Here is a 22,907-nt window from a genome sequence, read left to right as displayed (position 1 = left end):
TCCCTCTCTTCTCTTTCACTTTCTCTCTGAAGTTCTGGTTTTCTTATTGCTTTTTTTTTCCTGTCGAAGTTTTCTCATTTCTTTTTCAGCCTCAAGTTGTTTCATTTGTTATTGAATTCTAGCCTATTCAACTGCATCACCCTCTGACTTACTATTTTCTTGTTTATCTTCTTCTTCTTGTAATTTTAAATGTTGAGCTATTACATCAACTATCTCTGCTTTTTTGGCACCTGATTTCAATTCAAACCCCAATTGTGCTGCCAACTCTTTTAGTTTAATCTTGGTTAAAGTTTTCAAGTCACTGAGGGGCATATTCACCTTTCCCAGAAAAACTGCGGCAACTGCTAATGCCATTCTGATGGTATAGCCTGTACCTGATTAGACAAGAAACCCTGGTTCCCTTTTTTTCTCTTTCAATTATTTGTCCCTCACAACCAACATAATTATTGTTGGAACTATCCCGTCAAGAGCCCCCAATGAATGTGTCATGACCAAGGCGGGAGTGATGCACTGTTAATTCAGTCCCACTGCTCCACAGGTCACAGCATATTAGTAAAGTTTTTCACCCACTGGAAATTAGCTGAATTAAACACTTTATTTATCCTCCAGAATAAAGCACATCAAACCAGGTTTCTTTACACAATAATAAAATTAACTATTTATTAATAAACTAAATGTTAAACAATAATGAGATAAATCTATACATATATACAAACGATTTATTACTTCTTCCTAACCCTCATGCAGACACACATATGTTGGAAAACTGGTTAGCTGGGGAAAAAGACTTTTTGGCAACTGTTTCTTAACAATAATAAAATAGATGGTGGTCACAGTCTGATAGGATATTTCCAGATTGGTGAGGTGTCCCAGAGATGAATAGTCAGATGCCACTCAAAGTATTTCCAGGCAAGCTTGATGAACAGTCAGTGATGGGTTGACATTCAAGGCAATTCTTCTGCAGCAGGTGTCACACAAATCTGTCAGCAAAAGGTATAGCAACAGGTCTTATATATTAAAGTAGCAGTCTAGCAATAGAAGCTTTCTTGAGATTTCAAGATCTCCCAAAAACAAAAGCACAGGAATCACTCTTATGGCAGAGATTTCCTAGACACTGGAAGCAATAGGTGTTTGTTACATTTAACAATGTAGTGCTCCCTCTCAGCAAAGGAGCTGTTCTCCACAGAGAGCAGCAACTCCTCTTTCTCTGGGTCTTTTCCTCTCCAGTGATCTTTTTCCCTCCAGGCAGAACACAGTCACAACTCAAATGTAGACTTTCTTTTCTCAAGAGATGCAAGCCTTCTTTTCAGGGAGAGGTCTTTCTCTGTTCGCAAAAAACACAGGTCCCAGCCAGTTTGTTCTGCCTCCTGCCTGCCCAGCACTGGTCTTCCTCAAAGCAAAAGTGAAACTGAACTCTTAACAATAAGTCATGTGACCTGTCAATTCCCTTGCTGTTGAGTTGTTTGGAAACAAGTTGTCTTGCAGTCTGTGCCCCACCCAGTTCAGCATTCAATGTTCTCAAAGACTTTTTTTCTCTCTCAGTCTTTCAAGACACAGAACACCAAGTTTTCTTTTTAAAACCAAAGAACTTGGAACACACTTCAAAAATAATTAATAAGAACATAAGAATGTAAGAAATAGGAGCAGGAGTGGGCCATTCGGCCCCTCAAGCCTGCCCCACCATTCAATAAGATCATGGCTGATCTGCCCCAGACCTCAACTCCTCTTTCATGCCAGCTCCTCATAGCCCTTAACTCCCTGATATTTCAAAAATCTATCTACCTCCTCTTTAAATACTTTCAGTGATTGAGCCTCCACAACTTCTGGAGTAGAGAATTCCAGACATTCCAAAATGAATATAAAGCATGTAAGGACATCCTGAGGATGTGGAAGGCACTAGGTAAATGCAAGTTCTAGCGAAATCTTCCTCTCCTAATTTCTACTTGATGCTGCCAGTTTTGTTTGTAAAGTGTCTTGGGACTGTCAGTTCTGTGAAAAAAGCTGTATCAACATTAGTTGTTATTTCTTCATGCTTCACCAGAATTAATAGAACAAAACTACTTGACTGACAGTACACTACAAGGAAATTGGATCACAGATATTGTGAATTTTTTAAAATTACTGTATCTGGATGGAATTAATTTGGATCTGCAGAGCACTACTTCAAATTATAGTGCACTACCTCAGCTGCTCAGGGAAACCACAAACATGTTACACCAGAAAATACCAGGATCTCAGGTAAAAGCAATCTTTTTAAAAATTGGGACAAGCAATTTAGTTCCACTTAATTATAAAGAAACATGGATAGTTTCCTGGATTAGTAAATTGAAATGAAGATTTCCAGCTGTTGTTTATCAGAGCATCAACTTGTTACGAGACTGTTTGGACCAGAGCTGAGAAAAGACATTTTAGTTTGAATCAGCTGAATCTGAATCTGCAGCAGACTTGGTGATGCAGAACATGTAGCCCAGAATTATACAAGTGTATTGAGGCCCAGATTCTAGTGACGGCATGTTTCAAACTGTAATTATCACACAAGTGGAAGAATGATACAGCGCAGAAGGAGTCCATTTGGCCCATCGTGTTTGTGCTGGCTGTCTAAAAGAGCAACTCACTTAGTCCCACTCCTCTGCCAATTCCCTATAGCTCTGCAAATTTTATCTCTTCAGTTAATTATCCAATTCTCTTTACAAGGCCTTGATTGAATCTGCCTCCACCACACTCTCGAGCAGTACATTCCTGATCCTCACAACCCGCTGTGTGAAAAAGTTTTCCCTCATGTCGCTGTTGCTTCTTTTTCCAATCCCCTTAAATTGATGTCCTCTGGTTCTCAATCCGTCCACCAATGGGAACAGTTTCTCTGTATCTACGCTGTCCATGTCCCTCATGATTTTGGACACCTAGGAACTTACAAGCATATGAACATATAAATTAGGAGCAGAAGTAGGCCATTCAGCCCCTTGATCCTGCTCCCCCACTCAATAAACTCATGGCTGATCTGTTTGTGTTTCGAATTCCACACTCCCATCTACTTCTGATAACCTTTGATTCCCTTGCCTAACAAGAATCTATCTACCTCCGCCTTAAAGATATTTAATATCCCCGCCTCCACCACCTTCTGACGCAGAGAGTTCCAAAGTTGCACAACCCTCTGAGAGAAAAAATTTCTCCTCATCTCTGTCCTAAAAGTGCGACCCCTAATTTTAAAATAGTGCCCCCTAGTTCTGGACTCCCCCACAAGAGGAAACATCCTCTCCACATCCACCTTGTCAAGACCGTTCAGGATCTTATATACTTCAATAAAGTCTCCCATCACTCTTCTAAACTCCAGTGAAAACAAGCCTAGTCTGTCCAACCTTTCCTTGTAAGCCAACCCGCTCATTCCAGGTATCAATCTAGTAAACCTCCTCTGATCATACTTCAACATATTCACATCCTTCCTTAAATAAGGAGACAGTATTCGAGATGTGGTCTCACCAATGCCCTGTATAAGTGAAGCAGAACATCCTTACTTTTATTTTCAATTCCTCTCATAATAAAGGGGAGCATTCCATTAGCCTTCTTTAATACCTGCTGTACCTGCATACTAACTTTTTGCGACTCATGCATGAGAACACCTAGATCCCTCTGCATCTTGGAATTTTGCAGTCATTCTCTATTTAAGTAGCATTCAGCTTTTTAATTCTTCCTGCCAAGCTGAACAACTTTACATTTTTCCACATTATATTCCAGCTGCCAGATTTTTGCCCACACATTCTACCCATCTATATCAGTCTGCAGCCTCCTTATGTCCTCTTCATAACTTTCCTACCTATCTTTGTGTCATCTGCAAATTTAGCTACCATGCCGTCGCTCCCTTCATCTAAGACATTGATATAAATTATAAAAAGTTGTGGCCCCAACATAGATCCTTGCGGGATACCACTCGTCACATCCTGCCAATCAGAAAAGGGTTCATTTCTGCATACACTCTGTTTTCTGCCAGTCAGCCAATCTTCTATCCATGCTAATATGTTACCCCCTACACCTGAGCTCCTACTTTGTGCAATAACCTCTATGTGGCACCTTGTCAAATGCTTTCTGGAAATCCAAGTACAGTACGTCAACAGGTTCCCCTTTATCCATAGCACATGTCACTCCATCAAAGAACTCCAATAAATTGATGAAACATGATTTTCCCTTTCAGAAAACCATGCTGACTATTCCCGATTCCCTTGAGTTTTTCTAAGTGCCCAGTCACGACCTCCTTCATGATCGATTCTAACATCCTCTCACGACAGACGTCAAGCTAACTAGCCGATAACTGACCTCTACCTACTTTCCTCTTAATCTTCTTTTCTCCGAAGAGAACAACCCCAGGTTCTCCAACTTATCAGCAGGAAAGCAGGAAACAACAGGCCAGTTACCTTAACATCTGTCATAGGGAACATGTTAGAAGCTACTATGAAAGATGTTATAGCAGGGCACTTAGAAAAATTCAACATGGTTTTATATTGCCTTCCCTTATTCTTCCTACAAAAATGAATCTCTTCACACTTTTCTGTATTAACTTCCATCTGCCACTTGTCTACACATGCCACCAGCCTGTCCATCACGATCTGTCTCACAATTCACAGTACTTCCAAGTTTTGTGTAATCTGCATATTTTGAAATTGTGGTCTGTAAACTCAAGTCTAGGTAATTAATATAGAACAAGAAAAGCAGGGGTCCCAACACCAACCCTTGGACCAGTTCGCCTAACATCAGTTGTTGGGAAGATGCTGGAAACTGTTATTAAAGAAGTCTTAACATTGCACTTGGAAAAGTATCGTGGGATTAGAACAAGTCAGCATGGGTGTACTAAAGGGAAATCCTGTTTAACAAATTTCTTAGAATTTTTTGGGGATGTAACTAGTAGGGTAGATAAAGGGGAACCAGTAGATGTAGTATACCTGGATTTCCAAAAGACATTTGATAAGTTGCCATATAAAACATTAGTAAGCAGGATAAGGGCTCATGATGTTGGAGGTAATATATTAGCATGGATAGAGGATTGGTTAACGGACAGGAAACAGAGAGTGGGCATAAATGGGGCATTTTCAAGTTGGCAGGCAGTGAATAGTGGGGTGCCACAAGGATCAGTGCTGGGACCTCAGCTATTTACACTGTACAGTAATGACTTGGATGAAGAGCCAGAGAGCAATGTATCTAAGTTTGCTGGTTATACAAAACTCGTTGGAAAAGTAAACTGTGGGGAGGACATAGAGAGGTTGCAAAGAGATATAGACAGGTTAAGTAATTGGGCAACAAGATGGAAAATGGAGTATAATGTAGGGAAGTGTGAAGTTGTTCACTTTGGTCGTAAAAATAGAAAAGCAGAATATTTTTTAAAAGGTGTGAAACTGGTGAGTGTTAATGTTCAGGGAGACTTGGGCGTACTCGTCCAAGGAATACACAAAGTTAACATGCAGGTGCAGCAGGCTATGAGGAAGGCAAATGGCATGTTGGCCTTTATTGAAAGGGGATTGGAGTACAGGAATAAAGAAGTCTTACTAAAATTGTACAGGGCTTTGGTGAGACTGCACCAGGAATATTATGTGCAGTTTTGGTCTCCACATTTAAGAAATTATATACTTGCACTGGAGGCAGTGTAGCGAAGATTTACTAAATTGGTTCCTGGAATGAGGAGATTGTTCTAAGATGAGAGGCTGAGGAAATTGAGCCTATATTCTGTGGAGTTTAGGAAAATGAGAGGCGATCTAATTGAGACATGCAAGATTCTGAAAGGGCTTGATAGGGTAGAAACTGAGAGATTGTTTCTGCTGGTCAGGGAATCTAGGCACAGTCTTGGGATCATTCAGGACCGAGACGAGGGGAAATTACTAATCTCAAAGGGTTGTGAATCTTTGGAATTCTCTACCTCAGAGAGTTGTGGATGCTCCATCATGGAAAACATTTAAAGTTGGGATAGAGAGATTTTTGGTCTTGCAGGGTATCAAGGATATGGGGTGTGGGCAGGAAAGTGGAATTGAAGCCCAAGATCACCCATGATCGTATTGAATGGTAGAGCAGGTTCAATGGGCCATATGGTCCACTGCTCCTATTTCTTGTGTTCTTGTGAACCCCACTATTTACCCTTCTCCAGTCCAAACACAACCGTTCACCACTATGCTCTGTTTCCTGTCACCCAGCCAACTTCGTATCCATGCTGCCACTGTCCCTTTATTCCACGAGCTCTACCTTTGCTGATAAGCCTGTATTATGGCACTTTCTCAAATGCCTTTTGGAAGTCCATGTACACCACATCAACATCATTACCTTCATCAATCCTCTCAGTTACCTCATCAAAAAACTGAAGGAAATTAGTAAAACATGATTTTCCCTTTAAAAATCCATGCTGGCTCTCCTTAATTAATCCACATTTATACAAGTAACTATTAATTTTGTCCCAAATTATCATTTCTAAATTTTTTCCCACCACCGATGTTAAACTGACTGGCCTGTAGTTTCTGGATTTGTCCTTACACCCTTTCTTGAATAAGGGTGTAACATTTGGAATTCTCCAGTCCTCTCGCACCATCCCTGTATCTAAGGAGGATTGAAAGTTTATGGACAGTACCTCTGCAATTTCCACCCTTACTTCCCTCAGAAAACTTGGATGAATCTCATCCAGTCCTGTTGACTTTAAGTACAACCAGTCTATCTAATACCTCCTCTTTATTAATTTCTAGCCCCTTCAATGTCTCAACTACCTCCTCTTTCACTGAGACTTGAGCAGCACCTTCTTCCTTGGTGAAGACAAATGCAAAATACTCATTTAATATCTCAGCCACGCCCCCTGTCTCCATTCATAAATCCACTTTTATATCCCTAAAAGTCCCAGCTTTTCCTTTTACCACCCCTTTACTGTTTATATGGCTACAGAAGACTTTTGGGTTACCTTTTGTGTGAGCTGGCAGTCCCTTCTCATACTCTCTCTTTGCTTCTCTTAGTCATTGTCTCACTTTCCGTCTGAACCTTCAATATTCAGCCTGGTGGCAATTGTATTATCCACCTGAAATCTGTAATATGCAGCCATTTTCAGCTTATTCTCTATCTCTTTTGTCATCCAGGGAGTTTTTGATTTATTTAGAGACACAGCACTGAAACAGGCCCTTTGGTCCATCGGCTCTGTGCCGACCATCAACCACCCATTTATACCAATCCTTCATTAATCCCATTACCCTCTCACATCCCCACCTTCCCTCAATTCCCCTACCACCTACCTATACGAGGGGCAATTTACAATGGCCAATTCACCTATCAACCTGCAAGTCTTGGGCTGTGGGAGGAAACCGGAGCACCCGGCGAAAACCCACGCGGTGACAGGGAGAACTTGCAAACACCGCACAGGCAGTACCCAGAATCGAACCTGGGTCATTGGAACTGTGAGGCTGCGGTGCTAACCACTGCGCCACTGTGCTGCCCCAGTTTGTTTGCCCTGCCTTTCCCCTTTGACTGTACACAAACTATCTCCTCTTTAAAGGCTGCCCATTGTTTCAAAGAACAAAGAAAGAACAAAGAACAGTACAGCACAGGTACAGGCCATTCGGCCGTCCAAGCCTGCGCCGATCTTGATGCCTGTCTAAACTAAAACCTTCTGCACTTCCGAGGTCCGTATCCCTCTATTCCTATCTTACTCATATATTTGTCAAGATGCCTCATAAACGTCGCTATCGCACCTGCTTCCACCACCTCCCCCGGCAGCAAGTTCCAGGCACTCACCACCCTCTGTGTAAAGAACATGCCTCGTAGATCCCCTCTAAACTTTGCCCCTCTCACCTTAAACCCATGTCCCCTAATAATTGACTCTTCCACCCTGGGATAAAGCTTCTGACTATCCACTCTGTCCATGCCACTCATAACTTTGTAAACCTCCATCATGTCGCCCCTCCACCTCCATCGTTCCACTGAAAACCATCCGAGTTTATCCAACCTCTCCTCATAGCTAATACCCTCCAGACCAGGCAACATCCTGGTAAACCTCTTCTGTACCCTCTCCAAAGCCTCCACGTCCTTCTGGTAGTGTGGCGACCAGAATTGTACGCAATATTCCAATATTCCAACATTCTAAGTTTCTGTGCAGCCGCAGCATGACGTGCCAATTTTTATACTCTACGCCCCGACCGATGAAGGCAAGCATGCCGTATGCCTTCGTTGCAGGTTTTCCTGCAAATCTTTGATTCCAATTTATTCATACCGTCATGGAGTCATTTACCACACAGAAGGAAGCCATTCGGCCCATCAAGTCTCCATGAAGCAATCTAGTCAGTCCCAATGCCCTGCTCGATCCCTGTAGTCCTGTACATTTATTTCTTTCAAGTGCCCATCCAATTTCCTATTTAAATCATTGATTGTTTCCCCTTCGACCACACTCATGGCAGCGAGTTCCAGGTCATTACCACTCGCTGTGTAAAAAAGTTCTTCCTCACCTTCCCCCTGCATCTTTTACCCAAAACCTTCAATCAGTGTCCCCTAGTCCTTGTACCATTAGTTAATGTGAACAGTTATTCCTCGTCTACCTTATCGAAGCCTGTCATCATCTTGTACACCTCTATCTCACCTCAATCTGCTTTGCTCCAGTGTTTCCAAACTAACCTTGTAACTTAAATCCCCCATTGCTGGAACCATTCTGATACATCTCCTCTACAGCCTCTCACAGACCCTCATAACCTTCCTAAAGTGTGAACAGAACTGGATGTAAGAGTTCAATTTGGGCCTAACCAGAGCTTTATAAATGTTCAACATAACTTCCCTGCTTTTGCACTCAATGCCTCTATTTATGAAGCCCAAGATCCCATATGATTTGCTAACCACTCTCTCAATATGTCCTACCACCTTCCAAGATCGATGCACATGCAGCCCCAGGTCCCTCTCTGTTCCTGCACACTCTTTAGAACTCAGCCATTAAGTCTATATTGCTTCACCCTATTCCTTCTGCCAAAATGCATCACCTCACACTAGTCTGTGTTAAATTCCATCTGCCACCTGTCTGCCTATTCTGCTCGCCCAGGGTTGTCCAACATATGACCCGTGGGTCAGGATCCAGCCTGTCAAAGGTTTCCATCCGGCCCACATTCCTCTGTGGAGAGAGAAGCAGAGTTAAAGGCTCAGGTCTGTGACCTTGCATCAGAATGGGGACAGAGAGGGGTGAACAACACAGAGAGGGGAAACAACACAGAGAGGGGTGAACAACACAGAAAGGGGGGAACAACACAGAGAGGGGGGAACAACACAGAGAGGGGGGAACAACACAGAGAGGGGGAACAACACAGAGAGGGCTGAACAACACAGAGAGGGGGAACAACACAGAGAGGGGTGAACAACACAGAGAGGGGTGAACAACGCAGAGAGGGGTGAACAACACAGAGAGGGGGAACAACACAGAGAGCGGGGAACAACACAGAGAGGGGGGACATAGAGAGAGAGAAAGAGACTGAGAAAGAGGGAGAGAGAGTGCTCAAGATCACTCCTGACAGAATGACATCTATCCGGAATACTCGGCATCACTGATGAAAAGTCACAGACCTGAAATGTTAACTCTGCTTCTCTCTCCACAGCTGCTGCCTGACCTGCTGAGTATTTTCAGCACTTTCTGTCTTTATTTCGGATTTCCAGCATCTGCAGTATTTTGCTTTTATGTTAATGTACATTTGTTGTTTTGATTAATAATAATATAATTTTGTTACGCCTTTCTCTTTCTGAAATTGTCTCACCACCACCTATGTCAGACACAAATTGTAATGTGCACCCCCCCCCCCCCCCCCCCGCCATTTGAAAAGTTTGGATCACCCTGTGCTAGTCAATCTCTGTCCTGTTGCAGGCGATTCAAATCATCCTCACTGTTTGCCACTCCTCCAAAATTGGTATCTTCAGCAATTTTTTTAAAATTTTGCTTTATATTCCAAGATCCAAGTTGTTTATATATAGCAAAAAAGCAGTGGTCCTAACATTGACCCTTGGGAACACCATTACCTCCCATCCTCCAGTCTGAAAAACAACCATTTACCACCACTCGATATTTTATATCCTTCAGTCAATTTTATATCTAATTAGACACTGATCCTCCTATTCCATGTGCCTGAGTTCCATTAACCAGCCTTTTATGTTGTATTTTATCAAATGCTTTCCAGATCTGTTCTCATCCCATTGATGTTGACCCTCCCCCTATTAATTATTTTCACTCTGGATTGCTCCTTGTACTTTTCCACAGCCAACCTAACCCTTATGATACTATGATCACTGTCCTCTAAATGTTCCACTACTGACACTTGATCCACTTGACCCACCTCATTCCCCAGAACCAGATACAGCAATGTCTCCTTCCTTGTTGGACTGGAAACATACTGATGTAGAAAATTCTCCTGAACACACTCCAGAAACTCTTGCCCCTCTCTGTCCTTTACATTACTACTATCCGAGTCTATATTAGGATAATTAAAGTCCCCCATTATAATGATACTATAATTCTTGCCCCACTCTGTAATTTCCCTGCAAATTTGTTCCTCTATATCTTTCCCACTATTTGGTAGTCTATAGAATACACCCATCAGTGTAATGAGGTACCTCTATTGTTTCTTAGCTCTAACCAAATAGATTCTGTCCTTGACCCCTCTCGGGCATCCTCTCTTTCCAGCAGTGTAATGTTCTCTTTAATCAATGCAGCTGTCCCTTCCCCCACCTTTCCTTCCCTATCTTTCCTGAACACCTTGTATCCAGGAATATTTAGTACCCAGTCCTGCCCTTTATTTGAGACAGGTCTCCATTATCACCACAACATCATATTTCCACTCGCCTGCAGCTCACCAACCTTATTTATCACACTCCACGCATTCACATTCATGCACTATAAACCTAATTTCGACATTTTTACATTCCCTCTTACTCTGACCCCACCTGATGCCTTACTATTTCCTACTCTAGTGTTATCTGTCTCTCCAAATTCTCTGTGCACCTTGTTTTATTCTCTCCAATATTACCTCCTGGTTCCGCATCCCTGCCAAGTTAGGTTAAACCTTCCCAAATAGCACGAGCAAATCGCCCTGCAAGGACATTGGTCCTGGCTCTCTACTGGTGCAACTCGTCCGGCTTGCATAGGTTCCATCTCCCAGAACCAGTCCCAATGTCCAAGGAATCTAAAGCCTTTCCTCCTGCTCCATCTCTCCAGTCATGCATTCATCTGCTCTTTTTTCCTATTTCTGTACTCACTTGCGCATGATACTGGGAGTAATCTGGAGATTATTACCTTTGAGATGCTGCTTGCTAGTTTCTTTCCTAACTCCTTGAACTCTACCATCTCTTTTTCTACCTGTGTTGTTGGTACTGATATGGACCACGACCGTTAGTTGCTCACCCTCCCCCGTCAGAGTGCTGTGCAACTGTTGAGTGACAACCATGACCCTGGCGTCAGGGAGACAACATAACATCCTGGATTCACATCTGTGGCCACAGAAACACCTGTCTGTTCCCCCAGTGAATTCCATCTCACTATTGCTTTTCCAATCTTCCTGATTAATATTTAGACAATCAAGGATCCTAACAATTAAGACTCACTATTTTCCCCAACTTTATCATGTTCCATTTTATAAAGTCATGAACATTGCAGAACATCTCCCCTGTTGAATTTCACAGCTTCAATGCCCTGTGCATTAGAAGGGAATGCTTAATAAAAACCAAATAACTACGTGTGACAACAACAGAAGGGGCTGAATATTCTGCAGCGGGTGAAAAGAATGGCGGCCCACCTGGGTGGGCCACACGCCAAAGAGTCACCGTGATTCCAAGTGCAGCAGCTCATTTAAATAGCTGGGACAGGCTGCCCCCACCCCGATCCTGTGGAGCGGGCAGCCTGTCCGTCCCTAGCAACGGCATCAACTGCCTGTGCTCAGGCGCTGACATCATTTTTAAAAGGCTGTCAGCCCTACCGGGACATTTAAATATTGAACGTCACATTGAATTACATTTCTTTTGCCTCTCTCCCAACTCCCAATATCAATTGGATTAACTATTTCCCCTTTTCACCCCAAAACACTGACCTTCACAATCTGACCTTCCCTTCAAACTGCACAAAATTTAAACTGTAACCTTTCCCACCATCCCCTGCACCCATAACATTCATTTGAGCCCCCATCCCCCGCACTGAGAAACTTACCTTCTCCCCCCTCCCATCCAATGTTGTGTCTTGTTTCCCTGGACGGGAATCCGAAGGTTTGGCAGTGCCAACCGCCAGGGTGAAGATCGTGATGGGATTTCAGGAGGCGACGGGAGACTCATTTAATCAGGTGAGTTAAGTTATATGAATTTTAAATGGCCGTTGTGTCGCCGCATGGTGAGGGGGGCCGCCATGAGGCCTTACCCGTCACCAGCAATATCGAGCTGTGCCCTGCCGGTGTCGAGGTCCATGGCTGGCCTCATCCAGGGCAATCTTCATGCCCCCTTCCCCACCATGGATCCCGACATCGAGGGCTCGAAAAAATCCAACCCAAGGTGTGAGATAAAGTTAACTTCTCATTACTATTTGTTCCTTAGGTCACATTTAATGTACCTTGGACTCCAGACTGCCCAAATGGCCAATGCCATGATTATGTGGGAATGGCAAATTCCTGTGACTTCTTAGTCGTGCAGTCCTACAATTTGCAGAACCAAATGTGGGATGAGTGCTTTGCAAAAGCAGGTGCTCCCTATCACCAGGTTTATTCAGGTATGTACATTAAAACCTTCTGGTTCAGGGTCTGCCTCCCGGATATCAATGTTTATCTCAGACTGTCATATTTTTATCTATTTAGGTCTCTCTGCTTATATCAAACTGGGTGTTGATTCCAGAAAGCTGGTGATGGCAGTTCCATGGTATGGTTACGACTATCCTTGCCAGCGCTTTTATGAGGTAAGAAATGTTTAGTTTGCATTGCACAAGAAATGGGAGTGAATCATAGAATCGTAAAAAGTTTAAGACATGGAAAGAGGCCACTTGGCACATCATATCTGCGTTGGCCGAAAAACGATCTATCTATTCTAATCTCACCTTCCAGCATTTGGTCCGTAGCTCTTTAGCTTACAGCATTTGAGGTGCATATCCAGACTCCTTTTTAATGAGTTGAGGGTCTCTGCCTCAACTACCCTTTCAGGCAGTAAGTTCACCCTCTGGGTGAAAACGTTTTTCCTCATCTCCTCTCTAATTATTCTGCCAATCACTTTAAATCTATACCCCCTCATCACTGACCTTTCTGCTAAGGTGAATAGACCCTTCACCTCCACTCTATCCAGGCCCCTCAAAATTTTGCACATTTCACTCAGAACTCTCCTCAGCCTTCTCTGTTCCAAGGAGAACATCCCAACCTATCCAATCTTTCCTCATAGCTGCACTTTTCCAGTCCTGGCAACATCCTCGTAAATCTCCTCTGTATCCTTTCTCGTGCAATTACATCCTTTCTACAATGAGGTGACCAGAACTGCACACAATACTCAAGTTATGGCCGAACCATCGAGTTACACAGTTCCAGCATAACCTCCCTGCTCTTATATTCTATACCTCGGCTAATAAAGGAAAGGATTCCATCTGCAGATTCCATTACAGTCAGAAACAGGGGAATTTATTATGTGGAATAAAGAAATGACTGACCAACTAAATTCATACTTTGGTTCTGTCTTCACAAAGGAGGACACAAATATTATACCAGAAATGTTGGGGAACACAGGGCTTAGTGAGAGGGAGGAACTGAAAGAAATCAGTATTAGTAGAGAAATGATGCTGGAGAAATTGATGGGATTGAAGACCGATAAATCCCCAGGGCCTGATGGTCTGCATCCCAGAGTACTTAAGGAAGTGGCCCCAGAAATAGTGGATGTATTGGTGGTCATCTTCCAAGATTCTATAGTCTCTGGAACAGTTCCTACAGATTGGAGGGTAGCTAGTGTAACCCCACTATTTAAAAAGGGAGGTGGAGAGAAAGCTGGGAATTATCGACAAGTCAGCCTGATGTCGGCAGTGGGGAAACTTCTAGAGTCCATTATCAAAGATTTTATAGCAGATCACTTAGAGAACAGTAGTAGAATCGGGCAGAGTCAGCATGGATTACGAAAGGGAAATCATGCTTGACAAATCTACTCGAATTCTTCGAGGATGTAACTAGTAGAGTTGATGAGGGGGAGCCAGTGGATGTGGTTTTTTGGGACTTTCAGAAGGCTTTCGACAAAGTCCCACATAAGAGATTAGCGCGTAAAATTAAAGCGCACGGGATTGGAGGTAATGTATTATCGATGGAGTGAAAATTGGTTGGCAGACAGGAAACAAAGAGCAGGGATAAATGGGTCGTTTTCCGAATGGCAGGCAGTGACTAGTGGGGTACCGCAGGGATCGGTGCTAGGACCCCAGCTACTCACGATATATATTAATGATTTAGATGAGGGAACTAAATGTAATATCTCTAAATTTGCAGATGACACAAAACACAAAACTGGGTGGGAGGGTGAGTTGTGAGGAGGATGCAGAGAGGCTTCAGGGTGATTTGGACAAGTTGAGTGAGTGGGCAAGTGCATGGCAGATGCAGTATAATGTGGATTAATGTGAGGTTATCCACTTTGGTAGCAAAAACAGGAAGGCAGATTATTATCTGAATGGCTGTAAACTGAGAGAGGGGAATATGCAGCGAGACTTGGGTGTTCTCGTACACCAGTTGCTGAAGGTAAACATGCAGGTGCAACAGGCGGTAAAAAAGGCAAATGGTATGTTGGCCTTCATAGTGAGAGGATTCAAGTACAGGAGCAGGGATGTCTTGCTGCATTTATACTGGACCTTGGTAAGGCCACACCTGGATTATTGTGTGCAGTTTTGGTCTCCTTATCTGAGGAAGGATGTTCTTGCTATAGAGGGAGTGCAGTGAAGGTTTACCAGACCGATTCCTGGGATGATGGGACTGACGTATGAGGAGAGATTGAGTCAGTTAGGATTATATTTACTGGAGTTCAGAAAAGTGAGGGGGGATCTCATAGAAAACTTTAAAATTCGAACAGGACTTGACATGGTAGATGCAGGAAAGATGTTCCCGATGATGGGGGAGTCCAGAACCAGGGGTCATAGTCAAAGGATACGGGGTAAACCTTTCAGGACTGAGATGAGGAGAAGTTTCTTCACCCAGAGAGTGGTGAGCTTATGGAATTTGCTGGCACAGAAAGCAGCTGAGGCCAAAACAATGTATGTTTTCAAGAAGGAGTTAGATGTAGCTCTTTGATCTAAAGGGATCAAAGGGTGTGGGGCGAAAGCGGGAACAGGTTACTGAGTTGGATGATCAGCCATGATCATAATAAATGGCGGAACAGGCTCGAAGGGCCGAATGGCCTACTCCTGCTCCTATCTTCTATGTTTCTATGCCTTCTTAACCACCTTATCGACCTGCCCTGCTACCTTCAGGGATCTGTGAACATTTACTCCGAGGTCCCTTACCTCCTCTACACCACTCAGTATTTTACCATTAATCGTGTGTGAAAGTATGAACTTTGAGAAAAAAATTCAGAAGTAATCGAGTGAATTCAGTTCACCTGAAATTCATCCCTTGTCCACATTAACTGTCCAATCAGGGCATCTATTTGCATTTTGAAACAGCCCAGTATTTTCTCTTGCTCAGCTTGCTTGTAGCCTAGTTCAATAATTTTGCTTTTTTTACTTTAAGCGTTTTTAATACTTGCTTTACAATTTTGCTACTTTCCATTTGTATCCATTGGTTTTCTGTCTGGGCTGACCTTATCCATGCTATTTAACATTTCATTTCACTGAAGCATTTCTTTAACTGCATTCTTCTAGACTGTAAATCTTAAGCTTCTGAATTTTTTTTCTCAAAGCTCATTCCTTCACACATGGAATCAAAGAAGCACAGGAGATACAGTGGACCATTCAATCCCCCAAGCCTGTTCCACCACTCAGTTTGATTGTTACTGATTTTTATCCCATATACCTGCCTTGACTTTGTCACAATTAATACCTCCACCTAACAAAATCCCATTAAGCTTAGTTTCAAAATTCTCAATTATCCTTGAGTCCTAATTGCCCCTCAGAGCCTATACACTGGGAGATCAGTCATGCTGTCACTACATTTTTGAAGTTAGCAGAGTAACTATATTCACAAGTAATAATTTCTCATCCTTTTGTACTTTACAGCCTGGTAGATGTGAATTGCAAAAGATTCCTCTCGGAGGTGCTCCTTGCAGTTCACAAGTTGGAAGATCGATTCCATATAAAGAGATCATGCAGCAGCTGCCCAGATCAATGACCGGCAGATATTGGGATGATGATTACAAATCCCCATATTATGTCTACAGGGTAAGACAATCAATCAAAGCACAGTGGAGACCTGTGCATTCCAACATTCTTTGTAGAATGTGAGCATTGCAGGGTTTCATGATTCAGTATTCTCTGTGTACAGGATTCAGCAAAGTTCAAAATGTCCAGTTTGTACAGTCGGAAACGTGTGTAGTTGGAGAATTGACAAGAAAATGGGAGTTGAGAAGCAAAGCACCAAAACCAGTTCACCTTGTTAAAACATCGTGAAAAACCAGTTGCAGACACTGTCGGAGGTGTTGTTTTTCAGATAGGAAGTTAAACTGAGGCCCTAACCGTCCTCTGAGGTGGACATAAATGTTCCAATAGCACTATTTTGAGGAAGAGTGGAGGTGTCCTCCCTGGTGTCCTGGGCAATATTTATCCCTCAACCAACATCACGAAAAGATTATCTGATCGTTATCACATGCTGTTTGTGGGATCTTGCTCTGTGCAAATTGTCTGCTGCATTTCCTACATTACAACAGTCATTACATTTCAAAAGCACTCCATGAGCTGAACAGTGCTTTGGAATGGTCTGAGTTTGTGAACGGCGCTATTTAAATGCTTTCTCTAGAAGCTTTACATGAATATATCTAAAGTAATTATGCAATTTTATTAATCAAGGCAAACAGTCACAGTCATCATGACAATTTTGAGGAATATATTTGTCCTGTTAACATGTGCCTTGTGTTCAGATGTTGCACAGCATCCAGATGAGTTCATTGTTTTTGGTGTTAAAAAGATTGACTGGGAATTTCCTTGGAGCTGTTCCTCCAAGAAGCTGAAGAATGTCCTTCATACTGAACTTGATCATATCTGTTTAAATCATCACAAGGGTTTCACACAATAAGTTTCTTTCAAGTGCAGTAACATAGTTATGTAATTGACTTGAAATTATGTTGTGGGGTATTAGTGAATGAATGTTTAATTCAGTCAGATGAACAAACTTAAACTAATTTAATGCCATCATGAAACTATTAAATTGTTTGGACACTATCCCACGGTCCAATCTTCAGGTCAATGCTGCCATTGACTTTGCCAATTTTAGTATTTTATAAAATTAAAACAGTTGATATTTATTCACATCCAAGGCCCTGTGATCTCAATGAAGGATCAGTGGTGAGAGTTTTTGAGCAACAGTTTCCATTTCAGTTCTATTCCATGTGTGATGTGTTAATGTACTAATACACTTTACAGATTAATAAAGGGGGAGGTGTTGGCATAGTGGTAATGGACTAGTAATCTAGAGGCTTGGCTAATGTACTGGGGACAAGGGTTCGAATCCCACCATGGCAGATGGTGAAAGTTTAAATTCAGTTCAGAATTCTGGAATTAAAAAAGCTAGTCTAATGGTGACCATGAAACCACTGTCAATTGTTGTAAAAACTCATCTGGTTCACTAATGTCCTTTCGGGAAAAAAATCTGCTGTCCTTACCTGGTCCAGCCTGCATGTGATTCCAGACCTGCAGCAATGTGGTTGACTCTTACAAGCCCTCTGAAATGGCCTAACAAGCCACTCAGTTGTATCTAACTGCTACGAAGTCAATAAAAAGGAATGAAACCAGACAGACCACCTGGCATCAACCGAGGCACCAGAAACAACAACGGCAAACCCAGCCCTGTTTACCCTGCAAAGCCCTCCTTACTAACAACTGGGGGCTTGTGCCAAATTGGGAGAGCTGTCCCACAGACTAGTGAAGCAACAGCCTGACATAGTCATACTCAGGGAATTATACCTTACAGAAAATATCCAAGACACTACCATCACCATCCCTGGTGTCAGGCACAGTGGTATACAGTCAGGAGGTCTCATGGCATCAAGTCAAACATGGACAAGGAAACATCCTGATGATTACCACCGACCACTCTCCCTCAGCTGATGAGTCAGTACTCCTCCATGTTGAACACCCCTTGGAGGAAGCACTGAGGGTGGCAAGGGCACAGAATGTACTCTGGGTGGGGGACTTCAATGTCCATTACCAAGAGTGGCTTGGTAGCAGTAGCACCACTACTGACCGAGCTGGCCGAGTCCTAAAGGACATAGCTGCTAGACTGGGTATGTGGCAGGTGGTGAGGGAAAAACATACTTGACCTCGTCCTCACCAATCTGCCTGTCGTAGATGCATCTGTCCATGACAGTATTGGTAGCAGTGAACACTGCACAGTCCTTGTGGAGATGAAGTCCCGCCTTCACATTGAGGAAACTGTCCATCATGTCGTGTGGCACTACCACCGTGCTAAATGGAATAGATTTCAAACAGATCTAGCAATGCAAAACTGGGCATCCATGAGGCGCTTTGGGCCATCAGTAGCAGCAGAATTGTACTCAACTACAATCTGTAACCTCATGGCCCCGTATCTTCCCACTCTACCATTACCATCAAGCCAGGAGACCAACCCCGGTTCAATGAAGAGTACAGGCGGACATGCCAGGAGCCACACCAGGCAAACCTCAAAATGAGGTGTCAACCTGGTGAAGCTACAACCCAGGACTACGTGCGTGCCAAACTGCGTAAGCAGCATGCGATGGACAGAGCTAAGCGATCCCATAACCAATCGATCAGATCTAAGCTCTGCAGTCCTGCCACATCCAGCCATGAATGGTGGCGGACAATTAAACAACTAACTGGAGGAGGTGACTCCACAAATATCCTCATCCTTAATGATGGGGGAGCCCAGCACATCAGTGCGAAAGATAAGGCTGAAGCATTTGCAACAACTTTCAGCCAGAAGTGCCGAGTTGATGATCCATCTCGGCCTCCTCCTGAAATCCCCAGCATCACAGATGCCAGATTTCAGCCACTTTGATTCACTCCGCGTGATATCAAGAAACGACTGAAGGCACTGGATACTGCAAAGGCTATGGGCCCTGACAATATTCCGGCAGTAGTACTGAAGACCAGTGCTCCAGAACTTACTGCAGCCCTAGCCAAGCTGTTCCAGGACAGCTACAACACTGGCATCTACCTGGCAATGTGGAAAATTCCCCAGGTATGTCCTGTACACAAAAAGCAGGACCAGTCCAACCCGGCCAATTACCGTCCCATCAGTCTACTCACAATCATCAGTAAAGTGATGGAATACCAAGAGCAAAGGAAGATGTTTGTGGTTGTTGGAGGTCAATCATCTGAGCTCCAGAACATCACTGCAGGAGTTCCTCAGGGTAGTGTCCAAGGCCCAACCATCTTCAGCTGTTTCATCAAGGACCTTCCTTCAATCATAAGGTCAGAAGTGGGGATGTTCGCTGATGATTGCCCAATGTTCAGCACCATTCGCAACTCCTCAGATACTGAAGCAGTCTGTGTAGAAATGCAGCAAGACCTGGACAATATCCAGGCTTGGGCTCAGAAGTGGCAAGTAACATTTGCGCCACACAAGTGCCAGGCAATGACCATCTCCATCAGGAGAGAATCTAATCATCTCCCTTGACATTCAATGGCATTACCATTGCTGAATCCCCCATTATCAACATCCTAGGGGCTACCATTGACCAGAAACAGAACTGGAGTAGCCATATAAATACCGTGGCTACAAGAGCAGTCAGAGGCTCGAAATCCTGCGGCGAGTAACTCACCTCCTGACTCCCCAAAGCCTGTCCATTACCTACAAAGCACAAGACAGGAGTGTGATGGAATACTCTCCACTTGCCTGGATGGGTGCAGCTCCAACAACACTCAAGAAGTTCGATACCATCCAGGACAAAGCAACCTGCTTGATTGGCACCCCATCCACAAACATTTACTCCCTCCACTACCGACGCACAGTGGCAGCAGTATGTACCATCTACAAGATGCACTGCAGCAACACACCAAGGCTCCTTAGACAGCACCTTCCAAACCTGTGACCTCCACCAACTAGAAGGACAAGGGCAGCAAATGCATGGGAATACCACCGCCTGCAAGTTCCCCTCCAAGTCACACAACATCTTGACTTGGAACTATATCGCCGTTCCTTCACTGTCATAGGGTCAAAATTCTGGCACTCCCTTTCTCACAGCACTGTTGGTGTACCTACTTCCCATGGACTGCAGCGGTTCAAGAAGACAGCTCACCACCACCTTGTCAAGGGCAATTAGGGATGGGTAATAAATGCTGGCCTAGCCAGTGATGCCCACATCCCATGAATGAATAAAAAAAATGGATTCTTAGCCTCTGACCTGCTCTTGTAGCCATGGTATTTATATGGCTACTCCAGTTCAGTTTCTGGTCAATGGAAACCCCCAGCTTGTTGTTAGTGGGGGATTCAGCAATCGTAATGCCATTGAATGTCAAGGGGAGATGGTTAGATCCTGTCCATGAAAAGCAGGACAAATCCAAACGGGCCAATTACCGCCCAATCAGTCTACTCTTGATCAACAGAGAAGTGATGGAAGATATCGTTGACAGTGCTATCAAGCGACGCTTACTCAGCAATAACCTGCTCACCAGTGCTCAGTTTGGGTTCTGCCTGGGTGTCTTATCTCCTGACCTCATTACAGCCTTGGTCCAAACATGGACAAAATAGCTGAATTCCAGAGGTGAGATGAGAGTGACTGCCCTTGACATCAAAGCACCATTTGACCAAGTGTGGCATCAAGGAGCCCAACAAAATTAATGTCAATGGGAATCAGGGTGGAAACTCTCCACTGCTTGGAGACATACTTAGCACAAAGGAAGACAGTTGTGTTGTTGGTGGCCAATCATCTCGGCTCCAGGACATCACTTCAAGAGTTCATCAGGGTAGTGTCCGAGGCCCAACTATCTTCAGCAGCTTCATTAATGGCCTTCCCTCCATGATGAGGTCATAAGTGGGAATGTTCACTGATGATTGCACAGTGCTCAGTACCATTCGGAACTCCTCAGATACTGAAGCAGTGCGTATTCACATGCAACAAGACCTGGACAGCATTCAGGCATGAGCTGCTAAGTGGTGAGTAAAATTCATGCCATACAAGTGCCAAGCAATGACCAGCTCCAAAAATAGCGATTCTAACCCTTCACATTCAACAGCATTCCCATCACTGCAACCGCAACCATCACCATCCTGCAGGTCACCATTGAGCAGAAACTGAACTAGAACAGCCATATAAATAATGTGGCTACAAGAACAGGTCAGAGGCTGGGAATTATGTGTGGGGATATGCGTGGAAAGTTCTTTACGCAGAGGGTGGTGGGTGCCTGGAACGCGTTGCCAGCGGAGGTGGTAGACGCGGGCACGATAGCGTCTTTTAAGATGTATCTGGACAGATACATGAATGGGCAGGAAGCAAAGAGATACAGATGGTTAGAAAATAGGCGACATGTTTAGATAGAGGATCTGGATCGGCGCAGGCTTGGAGGGCCGAAGGGCCTGTTCCTGTGCTCTAATTTTCTTTGTTCTTTCTTTGTTCTTTGGTGAATAACTCACCTCCTGACTCCTCAATGCCTGTCCATCATCGACAAGGCACAAGTCAGGAGTGTGCTGGAATACTCTGCATTTCTTCGGATGAGTGCACTTCCAACAACATTCAAGAAGATCAAACTTTGACACCATCCAGGACAAAGCAGTTCATTGATCGGCACCCCATCCTCTACCTTAAACATTAATTCGCTCCACCACCAGCACACACTGGCAGCAGAGTGTACCATCTACAAAACTCGCCCAGACTCCTTCGACAGCATTTTCCAAAGCTGTGAACACTACCATCTAGAAGGACAAGGGCAGTAGATGCATGGGAACACCACCACCTGCAAGTTCCTATCCAAGCCATAAACATCCTGACTTGGGACTGTATCGCTGTTCCTTCACTGTTGCCGGGTCAAAATCCTGAAACTCCCTTCCTTGCAGCACTGTAACTGTAAATACACCACATGGACTGGCTCACCACAACCTTCTCATGGACAATTAGGGATTGGCAAAAATGTTGGACTTGCCAGTGACACATTGAATGAAAGAATAGATTTTTAAAAATCAATTTAAATGAGATTTGGAACAAATTGCCTTTATATGGTTCATTTGCTTAATCCACCTAAACTTATCCTTTAATGCGAGTACAAGTTTAATGTATTTTAAATAGTGATGTTGAAGATGTTCAGCATTGTGTCTAGAACTGTGCATTGACCTAAACTTAGCTCCTATCTGTCTAACTCTCTTTGGCTATTTTGGCAGGTTAATAACACATACCACGAGGTTTGGTATGATGATCCAGAGAGCATTTCACTAAAATCATCGATCTTGAAGAAACTAAAACTCCGTGGCATAGGTGCGTGGACTGGAAATGACCTAAACTACACTGCTGATCCTACAGTAGCAATGCAAACTGAAGAAATGTGGAATGCTCTGTGCCCTATCCGAGGAAAATGGAGAACTTAAACCAGTTACTCTTCTCATAATGTGATTATTTAATTTTGCAAGTAAACAGAACAAAAAGTGAAATAAAAACGGCAAGTGCTGGAAAAGCTCAGCTGGTCTGGCCGAATCTGTAGAGAGCGAAACAGAGTTAATGTTTCAGGTCAGTGACCTTACACCAGAATGTTTCTGATGAAAGGTCACAGACCTGAAACGTTTACTCTGTTTCTCTCTCCTCAGATGCTGCCAGAGCTGCTGAGTTTTTCCAGC

General features: G+C 43.6%; 1 protein-coding gene across 1 annotated transcript; it reads left to right on the top strand.

The window, feature by feature from the left end:
• The first annotated feature begins 875 nt into the window (after positions 1-875).
• LOC137373162 (di-N-acetylchitobiase-like) lies at positions 876-22,661 on the top strand. Its single transcript, XM_068038021.1, has 6 exons — positions 876-909; positions 2,042-2,238; positions 12,547-12,718; positions 12,804-12,901; positions 16,169-16,330; positions 22,458-22,661. The coding sequence occupies exons 1-6, from the start codon at positions 876-878 to the stop codon at positions 22,659-22,661; spliced, it is 867 nt and encodes a 288-aa protein (XP_067894122.1).
• The last annotated feature ends 246 nt before the right edge of the window (positions 22,662-22,907 follow it).

Source organism: Heterodontus francisci, chromosome 8 (genome assembly GCF_036365525.1).
Source record: "Heterodontus francisci isolate sHetFra1 chromosome 8, sHetFra1.hap1, whole genome shotgun sequence".
Classification (NCBI taxonomy): Eukaryota; Metazoa; Chordata; class Chondrichthyes; order Heterodontiformes; family Heterodontidae; genus Heterodontus; species Heterodontus francisci.
This window is presented reverse-complemented; position numbering and strand designations above follow the sequence as displayed.

What these genes read in the sequence shown, in the direction of transcription:
- LOC137373162 (XM_068038021.1), top strand. Translation starts at nt 876, where the DNA reads ATGAATAGTCAGATGCCACTCAAAGTATTTCCAG. An exon ending in CTTGCCAGCGCTTTTATGAG is followed by an intron (nt 12,902 to 16,168) that starts GTAAGAAATGTT and finishes TGTACTTTACAG; the next exon opens with CCTGGTAGATGTGAATTGCA. An exon ending in CCCCATATTATGTCTACAGG is followed by an intron (nt 16,331 to 22,457) that starts GTAAGACAATCA and finishes CTATTTTGGCAG; the next exon opens with GTTAATAACACATACCACGA.